Below are 22,180 nucleotides of genomic sequence, written 5' to 3'. Positions count from 1 at the left end.
CTTAACCAAATGTTATTTTGTGGTTTGGTCCAAAATCCAACATAGCTAATCTTATACAAATAGTATGAACTGCTTCTCAAATTTCATCCGCACAATTGAGAAAAGATATTTGCAGTGTTTAATTTGTAAAGAAGAAACATGATATATTGTTGATTTTTTAGCCATTTCAAAACTTCAGCATAGTAGCCTCGGTAGCCATTTTGTAACATGATGGATAACTGTTTTTCATGAACAAAACCTACCATTTATGAGTTTCTGATACTTTCTAGGGATGTTCAAATTTGAATTAGTCAGATTTGTTAGACCATCATCAGTAAACTCTGGGGTCTGTCCCCAAATCCATCAATAGCCAGATGACCATTAAGGGCCTTGACCCTCGTGATTATGAAGAAATGCTTCATAAATTATTTCTATATTGAAGAAGATTTCATTATTTTTTTTCCTTAATTTTTTCCTTCCCAGTGTAATTTAGAGCAATGAAAAGCCAAACAGAATCAAAAACTAAAGATGGATGATGAATGGAGTGTTAATCTCAATCAAACACAGCAAAGTCAGTCAGGAACATCTAAATTCATCATCCTTGATTCTCAAGAACAGGCTGACAACTCACAAGGGGACTGGCCTGCACTACAACTTACAATGGTACAATATATTTTTGTTGTTTGTGAACTAACAGTTGTACTGTAAATTGCTGTTTCACAATTTATTTTAATTGATAATATGGAGTAAGTTTTAAAAACCTCACATAAATGGAAAACAAGTAACAAATTTTTATTTTGATATGGATGTTCTTGTCAACAATTTGTCAGAAAAAAAAAATCAAACAAGGTTATTGAGCTTTATCACATTATTACTTTTACCTTCCATTTTCTTGCATAACAAATTCAGTGTGTTTAAATGATATCAGCTCGTAGTCCTTTTTCAGAAGTTACCATGTCATTACAAGAGTTTGGATGAAAAATCCTATTAATTGAATCTGAGTAATTGGAACCGTTTCAATTGTACAAAAGGAAAAAAAAGAACTACATCATGCTACCAATGAGGAAATACATGCATTTATCGAGCATTTCTTCTTTTTAAACAGGCTGACGAAGAGTCTAATAATAATCAACAGTCCATCAAGGGTAGGCGTTTAAGTCTTGAGGACCTTTCTGAAGATGACAGGAAATCAGGTGATTTTTTAAAAATTTATAAGAAGATAGTAAAATAAAGTCACACATGAATCAATGTTACATTGACTCAATATAGCTCAACTTCAGAGAAAAAAAAGGTTTTTCAATCCCAGTTAGGGCCAAGAGTATAGCTCAGAAGAAATTCAGATGTGTCCAGACTTCGGTGAAGATCCATGGTCTATGGTATAATCCATACCAAGGGAGATTTATAGTTCTCAAGAAATTAAAATATCAGAGATCATCCTGTTCTATTGTTGCTATCCCCTTGGACAAGAAAAACTACCTAGACTGTTCTAACTAGCATATAATGGACCTCCCACATGATTCTTATTGAGGAATCCATCAGCTACTGCAAGGACCCTGGCTGTTGACAGCAATGAACCTCTCAATTGTAGCATTACAGTATTCACTGTAAAACACAACAAACTTGAGAAAACAATTTTGGCAATGGCTTGAATAAATGATATTAACATTCATACCAAAGAAAGAATACTTGTAATTAAAATAGATATTGGTAATTCTTTTACTGGTTAATGATTGCAGCAATATTTTATTTTCCTTTCAAAAACATAGAAAATGCAGAGGTGTTAGTGCCAGACAGCGAGATTGAGGGGACCACCTTGCACAGACAGAGATTTTCCAATAAAGGGTACAGGCTCCCAAGGTAAAGCTCCAACAAAGGGTACACACTCCTAAAGTTAAGCTCCAACAAAGGGTACACACTCCTAAAGTAAAGCTCCAACAAAGGGTACAGACCCTAAGGTAAAGTTCCTACAAAGGGTACAGACCCTAAGGTAAAGCTCCAACTAAGGGTACACACTCCTAAAGTAAAGCTCCAACAAAGGGTACAGACCCTAAGGTAAAGTTCCTACAAAGGGTACAGACCCTAAGGTAAAACTCTAACAAAGGGTACACACTCCTAAAGTTAAGCTCCAACAAAGGGTATACACTCCTAAAGTAAAGCTCCAACAAAGGGTACAGACCCTAAGGTAAAGTTCCTACAAAGGGTACAGACCCTAAGGCAAAGTTCCTACAAAGGGTACAGGCCCTAAGGTAAAGCTCTAATAAAGGGTACAGGCCCTAAGGCAAAGCTCCAACAAAGGGTACACACTCCTAAAGTAAAGTTCCAACAAAGGGTACAGGCCCTAAGGTAAAGCTCAAATAAAGGGTACAGGCCCTAAGGCAAAGCTCCAACAAAGGGTACAGACCCTAAGGTAAAGCAGCAAAGGGTACACACTCCTAAAGTAAAGCTCCAACAAAGGGTACACACTCCTAAAGTAAAGCTCCAACAAAGGGTACAGACCCTAAGGTAAAGTTCCTACAAAGGGTACAGGCCCTAATGTAAAGCTCCAACAAAGGGTACAGGCCCTAAGGTAAAGTTCTAACAAAGGGTACAGGCCCTAAGGTAAAGTTCTAACAAAGGGTACAGGCCCTAAGGCAAAGCTCCAACAAAGGGTACAGTAACCTAAGGTAAAGTTCCTACAAAGGGTACAGACCCTAAGGTAAAGCTCTAATAAAGGGTACAGGCCCTAAGGCAAAGCTCCAACAAAGGGTACAGTAAATTAAGGTGAAGTTCCTACAAAGGGTACAGACCCTAAGGTAAAGCTCTAATAAAGGGTACAGGCCCTAAGGCAAAGCTCCAACAAAGGGTACACACTCCTAAAGTAAAGTTCCAACAAAGGGTACAGGCCCTAAGGTAAAGCTCAAATAAAGGGTACAGGCCCTAAGGCAAAGCTCCAACAAAGGGTACAGGCCCTAAGGTAAAGCAGCAAAGGGTACACACTCCTAAAGTAAAGCTCCAACAAAGGGTACACACTCCTAAAGTAAAGCTCCAACAAAGGGTACAGACCCTAATGTAAAGCTCCAACAAAGGGTACAGGCCCTAAGGTAAAGTTCTAACAAAGGGTACAGGCCCTAAGGTAAAGTTCCAACACAGGGTAAACACTCCTAAAGCAAAGCTTAACAAAGGGTACAGACCCTAAGGTAAAGCTCCAACAAAGGGTACAGAATCCAAAAGTAAAGGTGGGTCTGGTCACCTAATGTTTACTACCAGGGTTACACAAGTAACTAAGGTTCCTTAATGGGGTACAGTTACCTAGTCAAAGTTTGAACAGAGAGTGTGTTGGTAACTTAAGTAAATTTTGAATCAGGGTTGCACAGGTAACTCAGATAGGGTTGATATAAGAGACACAGTTACCTATTTAAGATTTCAACAGAGTGATATAGTTACTAAGGTAAATATCCTACGGGATGGGGGTGACAGGAGGCAGAGGTTACCTTGTTTACATTCCTAAGTATATACTGTTTACTAAAGCGCAGTTCCTTCAAAGGTATTGTAAAAGTCATAAAATGTGTATCAATTACCAAGGTTTAATACACCTCAGGAAAAATGTCCACAGATAATTTTGTTGAAATAGGATGAATCAAAGCACTAACTTTACAATTACTGACATACTGAAAGAGGTTCCTTTTTAGAAAAAAAATATACTGAAACGCAAAAAGATTTTAGGATTTTAGCTAATTTAGTAGAATTTCAATAATTTTCCCTTATAAAGATATCAATAACTCTTAAAAATGAATTGAAAAGTTTCTATAATCAATATAACACACTGTGATACTTATAATTCAGTGATGCTGATGAAGTGATCAGTGAGTCGGAGGACCAAGTGAATGAGACAGTTGTAGAAAGACCACCCAAAGGTAAAAAGTGTCAGCAAAATTGATATTGGAGAATTTTGCTATTTCAGTTTACAAAATTCTTCATATTTTGTTTAATTCATGAGTTTTTCGAAGAATGAGTTCAAAATTCTATACTGGTAAACATATCTAAATTGTTGTTTTAAGAGCATTTTAAGTACTATTCCTATGTTTAGCAGAAAAGGCATGGCATTATTCTGTACTTTGTTGATTAAATAACAAAATAAAGAAGAATTTGAAGTAACTGTTATTAAGTAAAAACGTTAATTTTGAGTAATTAAAAAAGTAACATAAAAGTTAATACAGACGTTTTTTGAACTAATCATCAATGATTTGTAAGTTGGTGACCACGTTTGTACCGTTAGTTCTGGAAATCTCTCCAGGGGATGAAAAATCAACAACAGAGGAGGAGGAGGATAAACAAGCTGATGCCTCAAATATCAAACCAATGCACAGTAGTAATGGCAGTGACTCCAGGTCAGTATTTAAATATGTTTGTATGAACGGCACTGACTCTAGGTCAGTATTTAAATATGTATGTATGAACGGCACTGACTCTAGGTCAGTATTTAAATATGTATGTATAAACGGCACTGACTCCAGGTCAGTATTTAAATATGTATGTATTAACGGCAGTGACTCCAGGTCAGTATTTATATATGTATGTATAAACGGCAGTGATTCTAGATCAGTATTTATATATGTATGTATAAACGGCAGTGATTCTAGATCAGTATTTGAATATGTATGTATTAACGGCAGTGACTCTAGGTCAGTATTTGAATATGTATGTATTAACGGCAGTGATTCTAGATCAGTATTTGAATATGTATGTATTAACGGCAGTGACTCTAGGTCAGTATTTGAATATGTATGTATTAACGGCAGTGATTCTAGATCAGTATTTGAATATGTATGTATGAACGGCACTGACTCTAGGTCAGTATTTAAATATGTATGTATGAACGGCACTGACTCCAGGTCAGTATTTAAATATGTTTGTATGAACGGCACTGACTCCAGGTCAGTATTTAAATATGTTTGTATGAACGGCACTGACTCTAGGTCAGTATTTAAATATGTATGTATGAACGGCACTGACTCCAGGTCAGTATTTAAATATGTTTGTATGAACGGCACTGACTCCAGGTCAGTATTTAAATATGTTTGTATGAACGGCACTGACTCCAGGTCAGTATTTGAATATGTATGTATTAACGGAGTGACTCTAGGTCAGTATTTATATATGTATGTATAAACGGCAGTGACTCTATTCAAATATGTTTGTATAAATGGCAGTGACTCTAGGTCAGTATTTGAATATGTTTGTATAAACGGCACTGACTCTAGGTCAGTATTTGAATATGTATGTATTAACGGAGTGACTCTAGGTCAGTATTTATATATGTATGTATAAACGGCAGTGACTCTATTCAAATATGTTTGTATAAATGGCAGTGACTCTAGGTCAGTATTTGAATATGTTTGTATAAACGGCACTGACTCTAGGTCAGTATTTGAATATGTATGTATTAACGGAGTGACTCTAGGTCAGTATTTATATATGTATGTATAAACGGCAGTGACTCTATTCAAATATGTTTGTATAAATGGCAGTGACTCTAGGTCAGTATTTGAATATGTTTGTATAAACGGCACTGACTCTAGGTCAGTATTTGAATATGTATGTATTAACGGAGTGACTCTAGGTCAGTATTTATATATGTATGTATAAACAGCAGTGACTCTATTCAAATATGTTTGTATAAATGGCAGTGACTCTAGGTCAGTATTTGAATATGTTTGTATAAACGGCACTGACTCTAGGTCAGTATTTGAATATGTATGTATTAACGGAGTGACTCTAGGTCAGTATTTATATATGTATGTATAAACGGCAGTGACTCTATTCAAATATGTTTGTATAAATGGCAGTGACTCTAGGTCAGTATTTGAATATGTTTGTATAAACGGCACTGACTCTAGGTCAGTATTTGAATATGTATGTATTAACGGAGTGACTCTAGGTCAGTATTTATATATGTATGTATAAACGGCAGTGACTCTATTCAAATATGTTTGTATAAATGGCAGTGACTCTAGGTCAGTATTTTAAAATGTATGTATTAATGTTAAATGATTCATTGTCTTCTAGAAGATACATGATATGCACAACCCAGTGTTATTTTGATAGCATTCAGAACTCCAGAATTGAAGCTTGGGCATTTAGATATCTATACATCATAATCTGAATTGTGGCATGACACAGATAAAGATAAAGTGTAGTTTTTGGATTGAATCCACTTTTTGTTTTTACTTTAAAGGGTAATTTTTACACAGGTAAAAATAAGAAGTCCAATTAATCTTGATTTATACTGGCTCATGCTATTTGTTCTCAGTTTCCATTCCAACAGTAGACAGGGACTAGGGAGTTACCAACAGGCAGAAATGTCCCACACGGGGCAGGAGCCTAGTGTCCGAGGTCATCGGTTCAAAATGTTCCAGGAGACTCTCTCACAAGACATCTTCCAGGAAGACCCTGGTATATTGTAGATAAGCATTCTGATTCTTTGAGTCCCAATTAAATGTCTGTGTATGTTCAGATTTTCTTTTTTATCTGCTTCTTTTATGTTTTTAAGTAAAAGAATTTAGCTTATTTATATTCCCATAAAAAATTTTAAGGAATCATATAGTCGCAGCTTTGTCTGACTGTCCAACATCTATCAACACAAAACTTAATAGTTACATAAATCTTGATAAGGAGAAGTGCAGTGTTCAAGAACCATAACTCTCTCTTGCATAATTGGCCCATCTGGAACTAGCGTTTATTCGGGAAGCATCCATCAGTTCTACTGGTTCTCTTGTTTGTTAAATAAAGTCCTTTTCGTGAATCATTCATTAGTTTCACTGATACTCTTCTTTCAGAATCTTTAAATATTCATGTTTTGAAATTTCATATGAAATCGCACAGTGTTAATCAACTACATAATAAAATTATGTACACAATTATATTGATCAGGGTTTTAATGTCAAGGTCAAGTGTTGTGTATTGTTGAGTACAATTACTATAATAATGAAGTAGATGAGTATCATGAAATATAATCTATGTCACTTCTGATTGGTTGATACTTATACAGTCGTATATTTCATTCTTTCAGTATGATCTACTCATGCTTCTAGTATTCAGCACTTAACAGACTGTCTTCATAATACCATGTGAAACATTCATTTAAAATGGCAGTCATAATTTCTGACTGTCAGAGCTGCTGCAGCTTTTGGGGAATCACATTGGTGTTTTAGATCTTCAACATATTAATCAATTACAATCATACATGCCTTAAAGCCCACTTTTATATAACAAATGTCTGTCTGTAAATGTCACCTGTGTATAATAAATACCTGTCTATGAAGGTTAACTGTTTATAAGGTATGTAACCAAATCCTGTCTATGAAGACACATTTATCTGACAAATACCTGTCTATAAAAGTCACTGTTTCCAGGTCCAAATGTTATGCAATTCATTGTTATTAAACCCATGTGTAAATAACTATCTCTCTATAAAGGCCACTTTTCTCCTCTCCTCTAAGTGACTTTAAAGGCAGGTGTGATTAACTATAAAACAGGGCTGTCAGTAAAGTAGAGAGGGAAAATGGTGACTTAATAAAAACAAGGCTGTCACTGTAGAAGAGAGAGAAATTGAGCCCTAACAAAAAGCAGGGCTGTCAATAAAGGAGGATGGAGGGAAAATTGTGACTTAACAAGAAAACAAGGCTTCTAGTAAAGGAGGAAGGGGAAATTGTGACTTAGAAGGGAGTGCAAATTGCTAACAATGAAACAGGGATTTCAGTAAAGGGGGGGGGGGGTTTCAATGATAATTTGTTACTCTGAACAGCTATAAAGCATGAGGGAAAAGATGACTCTATAACAGTTTATTTTGATGTTTCTTTAGATGATGATAGAGAATCGTCAACCCCATCGGAGTTTATTGGAAGTCTTCAACTGTCTAACCAACCCATGTTAGTTCCAGAGACAGTTGATGAGGACGAGTGAGTACTGAAGAAGTAACCCAGATATAGAATCATTGCTTGTGTACATTCATAATGCTTTCCTCATTCATTTTATGTCATTTACACTTAAAATTGTTCTAAAGTCAATGGATTTGATAAGACAGAGCCTACTGATTCCCCTTGCCTATCATAATGGGGAAAAAATCTGATGACTTTTCTGTCTAAAGTCAATTAGAACTTCTGTATATTTGTATTGAAAAATGAAGAGAAATTTCTATATAATTTTTGTTAAATCAGAAACCATTTTTTATTTAAAAGTGACACTGTATGTGAAGTTTGTTTTTAAAATAACAATTTCTAAAGCAAATCATAAAATGTGGATTGCTTGAAAATGCAGAATTATAGAGAAGCAATATTAGGCTTATTCACAATAGTAAAAATCTGTTTTGTGCTGTAAATTATATATATTTTATGTGGTACTTATTTTCACATTAATAAACAAGGAGAACCAATCATAATTCAAATCTCTCATGATTATTTGTTTGAATCTCTGGATGACGTCCTTGTTATTTAGTTGTTAAATTGCTTTTAATTTCGTTTACAATTCTGTTGAATTTATATGTACCTCATATTTTCACACAGAAATCTGCTAGATATGTATATTACTTTCAAATTCAAGCACCTGTCAATATAACATTCAAATATAGGTCAGAGGTCAGAGGTAGAGTACATGTGCCACAATAGTTATATAATTGTAAATCATGCTATTTTTGCATTGGAACTTTTACATTCTGCTTCCAAACTTTTTCAGTCTGTTTCCAAACTTTTTTGGTCTGCTTACGAACTTTTACATTCTGTTTCCAAACTATTTGGCCTGTTTCGAAAACTTTTTCGGTCTGTTTCCAAATTTTTTCAGTCTGTTTCCAAACTTTTACATTCAGTTTCCAAACATTTACATTGATTTTAACATGCAGAAAAAACTTGTCTTTTATGTAACACTGTGCATAAATTATTCTTTGTGTATTCACAGACACTCAGTGTATAAGTTAAATTGATGTTTTTCTATTAATTAATAGGAATGCAATTCCACCATCACCAACAGCATATGGAAATGTTCCAAAAATTATTCCCTCATCACCGACAGATGAAAAGACTACAGGTAGATAAATGGTTTCATTCGAAAACCCTTATCTGTCATATTTAATGTCACGTTAAGTTATTATGAAAAAAAAATGACCAAATAAATGATTCTGTATGATGTTTAGATACATTCATTTTGATTGCAGCAATATATTGCCAGGCACCTTTTAACTGATCAAATACTACTGTACAAATTGTGACATAGTTTGGAGATAATACTATCGTGTTTTGAACTTGCTAGTTTTATGCAGAGACATCAAAGTGATATTTGCAATAGTACAATCATGATTTTGTGCCCAGGATATGTGATGCTTGGAACTCTCAGATTCAGGCAACATTTCTTGGCCGTGGTGTCATTTTCATGATCTGCTGTGGTTGGTCGAAATCATTGAGATCATCAACAGTCACCAGATATGCAGCTGAGAAATTGATGAACAATATGGATGTAATAATACAAATTATATTCATTGTATGATCAAACTTTATGATACATCTTGAAAAAATTTAGGAATTATTCTTCAGGTCATCATCATATTACACAATTCCCCATGTTGATTTCTTGATGAACTTACTTAGCATAGTGTATTGATGATATTGATTTTCTGATGTTCATTTCTTCATCACTTTCACTTTACACTGCTATGATATCAAAAATGTATGAAAACTTTGTGGGTCTCTTTTCAGATTCTGATTTAGATGATTTTGATGAACGTGTCTTTGATCCTGCAGCTGAGAGTACTTTCGCTGATAAACCACAAGCCCACCATGTTCAGGTATAGTTCTCAAAAATAATAGGAACATGTTTCTTCCTTTCTCGTACCCACTGCATTTAACCTCTTTTAAGCCCAGGGGCCAACGCTTCTTCTCATAGTAAGGGGTTGGGTTGTTATAGGACAGCTATTGTTAAATTCAAGAGATGGGCTTATTACAGGGATTGAGCTTATTTTCAAATAACTACAGCACTGCAAGTCATCAATCTTCGTGATGCTTATTTGAAAACTAAACTAGTACTTGGTCAATGTAAAAATTTTAAAAAAAGTTTTTACTGGGATCTATGTTTTTCCTGTTTTGATGTAAACTTTGTGATGTACTAGCTTTAGGTTTTGGCTATTTTAGCATTTTGTACATACAAAATGGTTTCCCTAGACCCTAGAGTGTTTTTGAGTCTTTGCCAGTCTGGAACATATGTTATCTAGGATAAAAGTAGATTCTTAATTAATTCATGTACAGTAATCATCAACATATTTTGTTTGTCAGAGTTCTGAGGAAAGTGGTTTGGACCAGGACAGTAGTGGAAAGTCAGATGAGCAAAATGTCACTGTAAAAAGGACTTCAGACGGAGATCTGTTATCCAAGGAGGTAGGTTAATACTTAATATGTTATTGTGTATGTCAAGTGAAACTTTTGTTATGACTGCAAAGATCAATGAAATTAGTAAATGAAGCTTATAAATATCCATATTTCGACAGGATGTTTGGATGTCATAGCTTTTTACGTTCACTTACATTTACACAAAGTTTTATACAGAAGTATAAAAAGACCCAGCTTTGATATAGACATTAGATAAGTAATGTAAGATAAAAGGAGCAACCAACTTTCATGTTAATTTCTCACAAGGCAAAACAATGTGAAAATAGAATTATGATCGACAATATCCATTGTATAATTTCATATTACAGGGCTCTTGATCTGCCAGATTTGGGGCCAATATTCAGCCCCATTTCCAATGCAAAATAAAAAATTTTTTTTTCCAATTTAGACCCCAAGTTTTCCCAATTCTAAGGAAAACGCTGCTATTTTTCCCAATTCTAAGGGCCCCGGGCCCCGGGCCCCAGTCCCAAAATGGGGTGAGAGCCCTGTATTACATTATTGTCACTGACAATATCTGTTGTACAGCTCTCTATTCTCTGTCATTAGATTGTCCCTGACAATATCTGTTGTACAGCTCTCTATTCTCTATCATTAGATTGTCACTGACAATATCTGTTGTACAGCTCTCTATTCTCTATCATTAGATTGTCACTGACAATATCTGTTGTACAGCTCTCTATTCTCTATCATTAGATTGTCACTGACAATATCTGTTGTACAGCTCTCTATTCTCTATCATTAGATTGTCACTGACAATATCTGTTGTACAGCTCTCTATTCTCTATCATTAGATTGTCACTGACAATATCTGTTGTACAGCTCTCTATTCTCTATCATTAGATTGTCACTGACAATATCTGTTGTACAGCTCTCTATTCTCTATCATTAGATTGTCACTGACAATATCTGTTGTACAGCTCTCTATTCTCTATCATTAGATTGTCACTGACAATATCTGTTGTACAGCTCTCTATTCTCTATCATTAGATTGTCACTGACAATATCTGTTGTACAGCTCTCTATTCTCTATCATTAGATTGTCACTGACAATATCTGTTGTACAGCTCTCTATTCTCTATCATTAGATTGTCCCTGACAATATCTGTTGTACAGCTCTCTATTCTCTATCATTAGATTGTCACTGACAATATCTGTTGTACAGCTCTCTATTCTCTATCATTAGATTGTCACTGACAATATCTGTTGTACAGCTCTCTATTCTCTATCATTAGATTGTCACTGACAATATCTGTTGTACAGCTCTCTATTCTCTATCATTAGATTGTCACTGACAATATCTGTTGTACAGCTCTCTATTCTCTATCATTAGATTGTCACTGACAATATCTGTTGTACAGCTCTCTATTCTCTATCATTAGATTGTCACTGACAATATCTGTTGTACAGCTCTCTATTCTCTATCATTAGATTGTCACTGACAATATCTGTTGTACAGCTCTCTATTCTCTATCATTAGATTGTCACTGACAATATCTGTTGTACAGCTCTCTATTCTCTATCATTAGATTGTCACTGACAATATCTGTTGTACAGCTCTCTATTATCTATCTCTGACAATATTTACTTTACAGTTCTCTATCATTATATATATATTATATATTTATATTATTCCTTGGATGTAACAGGGGAGACAGGAGGAGTCGGACAAAGTGAAAACACTGATTACTGACGATGTAGAAACCTGTGGAGAGTCATTACATCTATATTACAGTGCTACAGAATCTCACTCCACCCAGCAGGTCAGCCTTGTGCAGTGTTACTTAAACAAATAGTTTGATATACTTGGATAAATCTTGCTAATTTGTCTATAAGTTTAAGCCTTTATATTACATTATATCATCCTAATGTTGGGATTCGTCTGAATTGTTAAAAATTCTTGTCTTTGTGGTTTGATGATAGTGTATACAATTGTCATGTAGTTGCCATGGGCATATAGTGAGTATTCCATATACAGTTGAAACTTGTCTCGAATTGCTTGAGTTGAAATTCCGTTTGAGTCAAAACAATTTTCAAATCCTGATTTTTTTTTCCCTTCTATATTTTTGTATTCTTAGTTTTTGATGACTCCAATTGTCAAAATTTCAGTTGAGTTGAAGTGATTTTTCAGTCCCATCAATGGTAAAGCAAGGGGAAAGTCATTCATTGTCTCAAAATTAATTTTTTTGTCAAAACATCGGCATGTCTTCTGACAAAATCGGTCAATACAGTCACAGAGTAGAAAGACACTTGTGTGTAGCACATGACTAATTACAGTGTATCAGTCCATCACACACAAAACGTTGGGTCTCTGGCAATTCATTACAAGTTTTATCATCCAATTAAAGGTTTGCTTCTTAATTAGTGTCACCATCCTGTGGCAGTGACTTACCTGTATGATAAAAAAAGTAACAATTTTACAGGAAGCATGAAAATATTTAGCTTGGTCGTGTGCATTTTCAGGAACGATAAAATTGAAACCAATAAACCAGTATGAATTTTTTTACGAAATGTGATCGCCACAATTCCAAAAGAAACCAATTTTGAGCTTGTTTACTAACAGACTGTTATCAGGCACTCTGCTTGATTTAGTGTTTGGACAATGAAATGCTGAAAGAATTTTTCATCGATAAAGTCTATATCTGTGCTTAATTGTTAAGTCTAGTGCTTGTACATGGTTTTCTGTAACACATAAAAACTTTCTAGTACCGTGTTTTTCATATGTATATTTATTCATAATAAAGTCATATTGATATGATCTGTGGCTTCATACATAATTTCTTGTAGCATATCAAAAGCAAATTTTAATTTCGTTTTATCATCATTCCTTGTGCTTGGTCAGTAAGGGTATTATTGTACACATGCGCAGGATGGAATGATCTGAGTACAAATGTATTTGATCGGAGTTGTAATTACATGTTTTGTTGTTTGAATGAATACACAATAAAAGGGGAAAGTAATAATAAATCTATTTGGAATGAAATGGAGGCATCTGTGTTTCAAAAAAATTAATTAAGTTGTATTTCTAAAAAAAAAGATTGTTGACTTAAAATGAGAGTAAAACATAATACAAATGTATATTATTTTAGAGGATTTTGAAAAATGAATTATTTATTTTGCTTTTTATTATAACTGTTGATTGATTTGTCATCTTCTAAATTTTACAGAAAGAAGAATCTGTAGAGGTGGTTTATGTGGAGGAAATGAAAGACGACAGTGTCATTATAATCAGTTTTGATGAGGATACAGAACAGGCAGATAATAAAAAAACACAGAGAAGTTTGGGTGTGTATGGTGTTTATCCATTAATAAGTTAATACCTGTTCAAGCCAATATATATTTCTATTCAATAAAATTACCAAAAAATGACATTTCATTTTCTTAAATCCTCCTGGATAAAAATATGTATATTAGCTCCCTGGGTTAATTGTGGTATGAAACGTATCAGACATGGCCAGAATTAATATTCATTGTGTGTAATGGAAAATATGTTCTCTGTATAGAGACTTACGATAGGGATCACTGCTCAAAGAGCTATTATGTTTGTGATGCTGCTGAAAACTTCGGTCTATATAATTCCTGTATTTTACATCTCTGTGCCAATAATTGATGTTACTGTCTTCTGTATGAAGTCCCATACACAAAACTTAGAGTAATAGATCAACATTTGTACACAATAGATTGCATTTACTTATAAGTAAAGATTTGTAAAATTTAATGATGGTGATATTGATTTGTAGTTACGGAAAACTATGAAGGAAGTGAATCACAAGACCTTGTGCTGCATCTTACACCTTCACAGTACTCCAAAAGCCAGTCTTCATTAAGGGGAAGTAAATCTTCACAAACACAAAAGAGTAAAATACACTCACCAAGTCAGAATCCTGAACAGCAAGAAAATAAGGGTATATATGCTGGTGGAATTCTCAGTCTTGTCTCTTTGTAGAATCTCTTTAGGTATTAGAGAATATTTTCTCTAACATTCATTTGATATTTGGAATACTGTTAAAAGTTTATGACTGTTGCAATATTCACCATTTATTTTTTATGAATAAATAGTCCGAAATTATTTTTCTATTTGAAGAAAAGAAAAAGAAAAAAAGTATTCAGAAAGAAATGTTTGGTAATTAGATCATATGATACAGAGCTTCGTTAAGGGGACATGTTTTGTTTGCTATAATGTAGATAACAGAATACTGTAAATTTTGTGGAAATGAAACCTGGACTCATTTGTAGTAAAAATAATTCAATCTTGATGTGATATTATATTGGAATCTGTTATTACAGACTTGGAAGATAATGCTGATAAGAAAAACAAGGCTGACACATCAAGTTCAGATTCTGGTATGTACAAAATGTAACTTAAAAATTATGCTTTTACCTATAAAAGTGTATTATTTCTTCAGGTGAAAATTGTTTCAATGTCTGATTTGAATGATATTTGACTTCAAAGTATGTCCCTATCATAATTATGCTCCCTGACGGGAGAGCATATAGTCCTGGCCATCCATCTGTCCAGCATATTTTTTTCTGGAGCATATCACAAAAGCGATAAGAGGTTTTACCATGAAACTTCTTAAGATCTCGATAGGGAGAGTGCAGTGTACAAGAGCCATAACTCTCTTTTGCAGAATTAACGAGTTATTGAAACTTTCTGTATACATTGGTCATACTAAGAGAATGTGCAGTATATCAAATTCAGGGCCTGCAACTTTTTAATTACAGAATTATTGCCCTTTGATTCAATTTTGTGTCCAATAAAGTCGTTTTTTTGGGAGCATTCATCAGTTTCACTGATAATCTTGCCCATATGTTAAGCATGTCCTTCCTCTTCTGTGGCGGTATCTGAAGCTTTGATATAGAGTGAATTGAAAAATTTATAGAGAATATCTGAAGAGATATATTGTTTCATTTACTTTGTGTTTTTGTGTTTGATTTTAAACACATTTTGTTATTATGTTCATGAGGCATCCATCTGGTTTTCTTTTTTCAGCTGGCTTCCATCTGTCACTGCCCAAGACAGGTACACTGCTTCATCCTGTTGAAATTTCTCCCACTCTAACAAGACAGAAGCAGCCAGCATCTGAAATTGACTTGCCACATGATCCTACCAAGTCACCTGGACCGTCCCATCAGGCACAAGCTTGTGAAGCCCAGTAAGTTATCTACCACCTTTAGACCCTGAAAATACAGTAGGTTTATATCCAAAAAGTTATCTACCACTTTCAGACCCTGAAAATACAGTAGGTTTATATCCAAAAAGTTATCTACCACTTTCAGACCCTGAAAATACAGTAGGATCATATCCAAAAAGTTATCTACCACTTTCAGACCCTGAAAATACAGTAGGATCATATTAAGAAATACTCAGTGTTGCAATCCTGGATTTAGTGTGAGACACTGACAACATGCTGAGAAGAAATACATAAAGTTTAATGTGATCGTGGATACAGTATGTGAGAGGCAGGGAGAATTATGATATAATCATGGTTACAATGTGATGTGATCGTGGATATGTTATATGGTTTCTTTTATATACTGTGATGTCATCATGATAACTGTTTTATTTAACCAGAAGAACAAATTTACATTAATGATATATACTGTGACTACTAACTACTGATGGGACTAAAACAATTGGTTGTAGACCTGTTCGTGCTCCATCGCTCACCATTGACATGATAGACACTCAGCCATCCATGTCAGACCCAAGCTTCACGCTTCAGAGTAAGTTACATCGAAACTACCTGAATAAAAATTGCTCTGATTTTCATCTTTCAATTTCTCATGGAATCTGTGTAATAGTAGCTGGAAACAAATAATTGTTTTATTGTAAGAAAAACAAACATTTATGATCACTTCCTTCAGATTGTTTTGTATTGGAAATGTTTGTTATTGTTTCCACATCAGCTGTGAACTCACTTTAAGATTCGATAGAAGCAATCAACAGCCTTCAACTTTGAAGATGTCTACTTGACCTTTGACTCTCTTGACCTTTATAACCTTATTCTACAGGACCAGAGATGAGAGAAATGCCATCAGAACAGACAGAAGACGTTAGGTTTGATGTCTTTCGTCACAGAAAAAGCAAGCTGACTAAGTCACCTTCAAAACGTCAGATCATCAGTGATGTGAGGTTGGTTGTACAGATACACTATTTGATTTACCAATACACAGGCTGTCAGCCGATTCCCATAACACTATATTTTCCTATATTTTTGTTCAAAAACCTATACTTCCTGTTTTCCTATTTTTTGAAAAATATCTTTTTTCACGAAATTTGTTGCTGATAAATGTAGAGATTGTTAATATTTCTTTGACACTGCTTTTAGATTCTTTATTTTACAAGTTAGTGAATTCTTAAGTCTTTAACAGCATCACCAGCCATCAGAAAATGATTCAGTGCATCTCTTTATCACCGATATGGGCATCTTGCAAGGCAGTACATCAGGATATTAGCCTTTTAGGTGCCCGTTGAGATGATAATGATGATGATGTACTATGTAGCAGCTGTCTGTCTGGATTGTGATGCTGTTGAAGTGAATGATTACTTTAAGGTAGTTTTTAATCATTGATTAATATAGAAACAGTAAATGAAAAGTAAGAGTTGTTAGTATAAATGCCTATGAATGAAAACTCCTATATTTTGCATCAAAACTATCAAAAAGCTCTTGTATTTTTTGAAAAATTGTTCCAATATTCCTCCTATATTTTGAAGAAGACTTGGTTGACAGCCTGCAATACACCATGTGAGATATACTAATACACCATATGAGATATACCAATACACCATGTGATATACCAATACACCATGTGAGATATACTAATACACCATATGAGATATACCAATACACCATGTGATATACCAATACACCATGTGAGATATACTAATACACCATATGAGATATACCAATACACCATGTGATATACCAATACACCATGTGATATACCAATACACCATGGGATATACCAATACACCATGTGAGATATACCAATACACCATGTGATATACCAATACACCATGTGATATACCAATACACCATGTGAGATATACCAATACACCATGTGATATACCAATACACCATGTGATATACCAATACACCATGTGAGATATACCAATACACCATGTGAGATATACCAATACACCATGTGATATACCAATACACCATGTGAGATATACCAATACACCATGGGATATACCAATACACCATGTGATATATACCAATACACCATGTGATATACCAATACACCATGGGATATACCAATACACCATGTGAGATATACCAATACACCATGTGATATACCAATACACCATGTGATATACCAATACACCATGGGATATACCAATACACCATGTGAGATATACCAATACACCATGTGATATACCAATACACCATGTGATATACCAATACACCATGTGATATACCAATACACCATGTGAGATATACCAATACACCATGTGATATACCAATACACCATGTGATATACCAATACACCATGTGAGATATACCAATACACCATGTGAGATATACCAATACACCATGTGAGATATACCAATACACCAGATTAGGAACTTTGTTTGGATATGAATATTAGAGATTAAATTATATTGTAACTAATGTCTTCTCTGACACGGTAGATTCTGTCAGCACATTTTCCTGTAGGACATCTTCCAGTCTGTCTTTACTGTTTCAGTGACGATGAGTGCCTACCTGTTGGAAGTGAGAAGAAAAGAGCTCGGGAAGAAGCTCTGTCACCGAAAGCAGAAAGTCAACAAATGCCGAAGCTGAAGAAAACGCGGACACTATCAAGTGAAGCAACATCCACTGGTTACCAGGCCAGTATGGAGGGATTAGAAGTCATGGATACAGCTAGTCCAACAGAACACATGGTAAATGTGGCTTATACGCCATGTCTCTGTCATTCAGTCTTGGGTATCTTCCAAACTGAGGTGATACAGAGAAAAGCTAGAGAAATAATGGGTATTGAGATCTGGATGTTAAAAGAAAATAAATAATTATGGTATTAGTTTTGCAGTTACATATACGTGATTTCTTTTAGACACAATTGTGGTAAATAAGAGTTTTGATAAACCCAGGGGTGCAGTAGTAACACATGCCAAATCTAATTGAATACTTTTAGATGGCCATACCACCTCCATGAAATTGAAGAAAAACAAACTACTATGCCATCAGAGTACTAGTTTCATCACTTGTCAGATGTTTAGAGTTTCGGATCCTAGATAGCTTGTTGTCTGCTCCAAGGGCCAGAATAGCTCAGTCGATAGACATTTGGTCTTTGAAACCTCGTGTGAAGATATGAGTTGTATGGTTTTACACTTTCTAGCCATTGGTGTTTCTCAGGAAGCTGAGAAGTGAACTGGTGTGTGCGGTCGTGGTTGTGTCCTTGAGCAAGACATGTTACCTTTAATGCTCTGGATAACATGCAATGGGCCACCAGTAATTTCATTCTGTGAGGTAGCCACAAGCTCTTTATCAATACCTAGCCACAGAATGACCCGGGTTATTCAAGGGGCGATTGACTTGTATTCTGTTGTTCATTGTTATTCTATTACACTTGAATATGTATAATTTACTTACTGTATTCTAGGAAGTACAAGAAGACCCAGAGGATGTTATGATGCAGGAAACGGAGACTTATGATGCTGACCAGCTTATTCAAACAATGGACACTGGGGATATACAAGATCCCATGCCTGGACCTTCTGGGGTCAAAGTTCATAGTGGGTCATCTAACCCCTCAAGGGCCATAGGTCAAGGAAAACTGTCTGATATCACCGTCAATTCTGCAGAACCTTCATTCTTGATGGAGGTTAAGGACAAAAGTCACACACAGATAAAAGCTTGTGGTGAGGATGTATCAAACTCATTAGCTGACAGGCAGCCATTCCAATTAGTGTCAATAAATACTCCTAGACCATTCCTTGAGGAAAGTGAACACGTCGCACAGAAATCTCTCAACGTTGATAGGCCCAGTGTTAGTGAAGATATATCACATTTAGAGCTAGTAAAAGAAACAATTAGGCATGGGCACAAACGGGGCAAAGTGAAAGGAAAGAAGAGTTCCAAGGGTATCTTAAAAAAAAGGACAGAGCATGACAAGGAAATGACAGTTATCTCAGAGAGACGGAGGGAGACAAGGTTACCTGATCCTTACACATTCCATGGGTCGCAATCCCAGATCATTTCTCCTGAGAAGGCAGACACGGTACTTGAGGTATTCAAATCTTAATATTCAAAGTTTTAAAATCAAGAAAGTTACCTTTGATGATTGCATTATGTTGCCTTCAAAACGAAAAGAGAACTTGAGGAAAAAATCTACAGAATGAATTATTGATCACAAGTGTTTCTTAGTCAGATATAGATAATTCAACATTAATTGAATATAACTTAATAAACCTGATTTTGTAAATATGATCGATTTTTGAGACATCAATCTGTGCTGTAAACAAGGTCTTGTTAAGCTTTTTTGAAGAATTTCTATATAATGTAATCATGATGACTGGAAGTGACTGTTTTGGATTTTGATAGTAAAGTTTGTTACCACTGTTTTTGAAGAATGCTGAAGAGGTCCTCTTGAAACTGGGGAGATAAAATCAGCATGGATCTGAGTTATGAATGCCATATTCTGAGCATCATGAGATATTTAAGATAGTCACTAGCAGCCATTCTGTTGTTGATTGGAATGGCAGTTAGTGACCTCTTACATTAATTAATAGACTATTAAACTTTGTTACTATTTATTTTACATTTTAATTTCATAGGTTTCTTTCATTTATTTATGTCTTTTGTAAATACAAGACATAATTCAGTTTAAAGAGGGAGACAGGTTAAAAAAGAAAGAAAAAAATTCAGTTTACTTGGATATAAAGGACAAATACAAAACATTGTGTTTGGTATCTCTTGTTTGTGAATACTTCTTGTATCAGATGGCTTAGTTCAGTTGTGAGATATTCAACACTTACAAATATTCTTTCCTATCCTATGTCTGAATTGATAATTTTTTTTATATGATTGAGTCAATATTTGATTATAAAATTTAAGATAAAAATGTAAATTTTACGAAATAGTAGGTATTTGACATCATTTTGATTAAGAAAATCTTAATTTCATGTTTAGAGGGACAGGTACTGATATTTTAATTTCATGTTTAGAGGGACAGGTACTGATATTATTTATCAATTACACATATGTCAATGAATTTCATAATTTTAAGGATGAAGGACAAGAAACGTCAGAAGTGTTGGAACAACAACCTGCTCCTGGTACATCTGGAGTTGAAACCACGCCGACATCAACACGGAAAAAATGGACTCGTGTCGTCCATAAAAAATCAGGAATCAAAACAGGAGGTCCATCACAGCATGTATCTTTTCATAATTCAGTGAAAAATAGACCAACACCTCCGAAGTCATTAACCCCAAGACAGACTCCCAAAGGATTTAAAACAAGTGTTTCAGGGTCAACTGACAAAGAACAAACAAAATCATCAGTTGAAGGTCAGCTGCTTGTGAGATCTCCAGCGATTAATTCTTCTACATCTGTGATAACTCCTACCACAGTACAAGTCACATCTGTAATACCACCTACAGTCACGCAGAGTCTACCAGTGAGAGCGACTCCTATTTGTCAGGATCTAGTTGTTGGACCATTGTCCATGACAACATCTGGCCATTCAGTGCCACCCCAGCAACAGGAGACAATGGTCACTAAGACTGTGTACAGAATGTGGCTGTATGAAAGTAAGGAAATCACACAGACTTTCTTTGGTCCTGGTGGAGGTGTCCTCCGAACGACTTTCAAGAAGGTAGCTACCCAATAGCAGCATAACATATCCCTTTGGCAATAAGCCAATGTCTTGTGCTAAGCTCAGTAATACCTTTTGCAGTTTCTGTGAGAATATCCATGTTTCCCTGTGATAAGTCCATGTGCTTACTTGAGTTAGATGAAACACAGATTGTCTATCATTATGTGATGTAGCCCTGTTGATAGTATACCCTACAAAGTCAAGGAGTAGCAATCACTAGATCCATGCAGACACTTTGTCTTTAAACTTTTAACTCAGTCTGTTTTAACACAATTGCAAATCAAGTTTTATCAAGTTATATTAATCACTCATTTTGACCTGAATGAAAGTGTGTGAGGGGTCATACTGTGGGGAGGAAAATTGAAACACTGGAGAGATGTTAATGTTTGACCAGGCTGAAGTGTAACCACATGTGCCTTTTGATATTAAACTTTTTGTAATTTTTTTTCCTTCTCAGGAAGAAGATCCTCCAAAATTGTTGAAGGAAGTGACAACTGAGACATCAGAACTTCTCTCCATGTCAGATCTGTCTCTATCACCGTCACGGAGTACCAGCACAATGACCTCAGGTGACCTTGCAGATGTCAGTTCATCATTGTCTCGCTCTAGCAGTGGAAGTCATCGTGGTTCTCGACAGAACCTGGCCAGTCTGGAGGGAATATCACAAGCTGCCACAGAAAAAACCGCTGAAAGGGATATGTACTTCACTCCACCTGAGCCAGTTCCTGGTTAGTAAAACTTATATATTAACCAATAACTTTTCATAGATACAATACTTTCGTCCCTAAATATCACATGGTCTGGAAGGATGTCATTATATGGACAATAACGCTTCATTATGAAATGAAAGTAGTGCAACAAAATGACTGCCTTCATTTGATTTTGTCCTCCACATTTTGACTTTAAAACCTGTCAAAATGTAACCTTTCTGAGTTGTCTGATGAAAGTTTTGATTTTTGCTGGTCTTA

General features: G+C 35.0%; 1 protein-coding gene across 2 annotated transcripts in view; it reads left to right on the top strand.

Annotated features, from left to right (window-relative positions):
• Nucleotides 1–22,180, top strand: part of LOC132547497 (TP53-binding protein 1-like) — a 39,591-nt gene that overhangs the window by 1,679 nt on the left and 15,732 nt on the right. Inside the window, exons 2-22 of one of the 2 annotated variants that reach the window (XM_060211255.1) lie at nt 473–642; nt 1,085–1,172; nt 1,746–1,836; nt 3,802–3,872; nt 4,253–4,346; nt 6,269–6,411; nt 7,820–7,916; nt 8,954–9,036; nt 9,702–9,790; nt 10,275–10,376; nt 12,035–12,148; nt 13,553–13,670; nt 14,126–14,290; nt 14,673–14,729; nt 15,379–15,541; nt 16,033–16,112; nt 16,401–16,521; nt 18,081–18,276; nt 18,996–19,622; nt 20,622–21,212; nt 21,670–21,940. In XM_060211255.1, coding sequence (XP_060067238.1) covers nt 508–642; nt 1,085–1,172; nt 1,746–1,836; nt 3,802–3,872; nt 4,253–4,346; nt 6,269–6,411; nt 7,820–7,916; nt 8,954–9,036; nt 9,702–9,790; nt 10,275–10,376; nt 12,035–12,148; nt 13,553–13,670; nt 14,126–14,290; nt 14,673–14,729; nt 15,379–15,541; nt 16,033–16,112; nt 16,401–16,521; nt 18,081–18,276; nt 18,996–19,622; nt 20,622–21,212; nt 21,670–21,940 — 3,496 coding nt within the window. In that variant the 5' untranslated portion in view covers nt 473–507. Of the gene's footprint in view, nt 1–462; nt 643–1,084; nt 1,173–1,745; nt 1,837–3,801; nt 3,873–4,252; nt 4,347–6,268; nt 6,412–7,819; nt 7,917–8,953; nt 9,037–9,701; nt 9,791–10,274; nt 10,377–12,034; nt 12,149–13,552; nt 13,671–14,125; nt 14,291–14,672; nt 14,730–15,378; nt 15,542–16,032; nt 16,113–16,400; nt 16,522–18,080; nt 18,277–18,995; nt 19,623–20,621; nt 21,213–21,669; nt 21,941–22,180 lie in introns of both variants that reach the window. The other variant, XM_060211254.1, reaches the window with a different exon arrangement.

This window comes from Ylistrum balloti, unplaced genomic scaffold (assembly GCF_031769215.1).
Source record: "Ylistrum balloti isolate Yb309-2 unplaced genomic scaffold, AGI_CSIRO_Ybal_v1 Utg369958, whole genome shotgun sequence".
In the NCBI taxonomy this organism is placed as follows: domain Eukaryota; kingdom Metazoa; phylum Mollusca; class Bivalvia; order Pectinida; family Pectinidae; genus Ylistrum; species Ylistrum balloti.
Note: the sequence above shows the minus strand (reverse complement) of the source record. Positions and strands in the feature narration are given on the sequence as shown.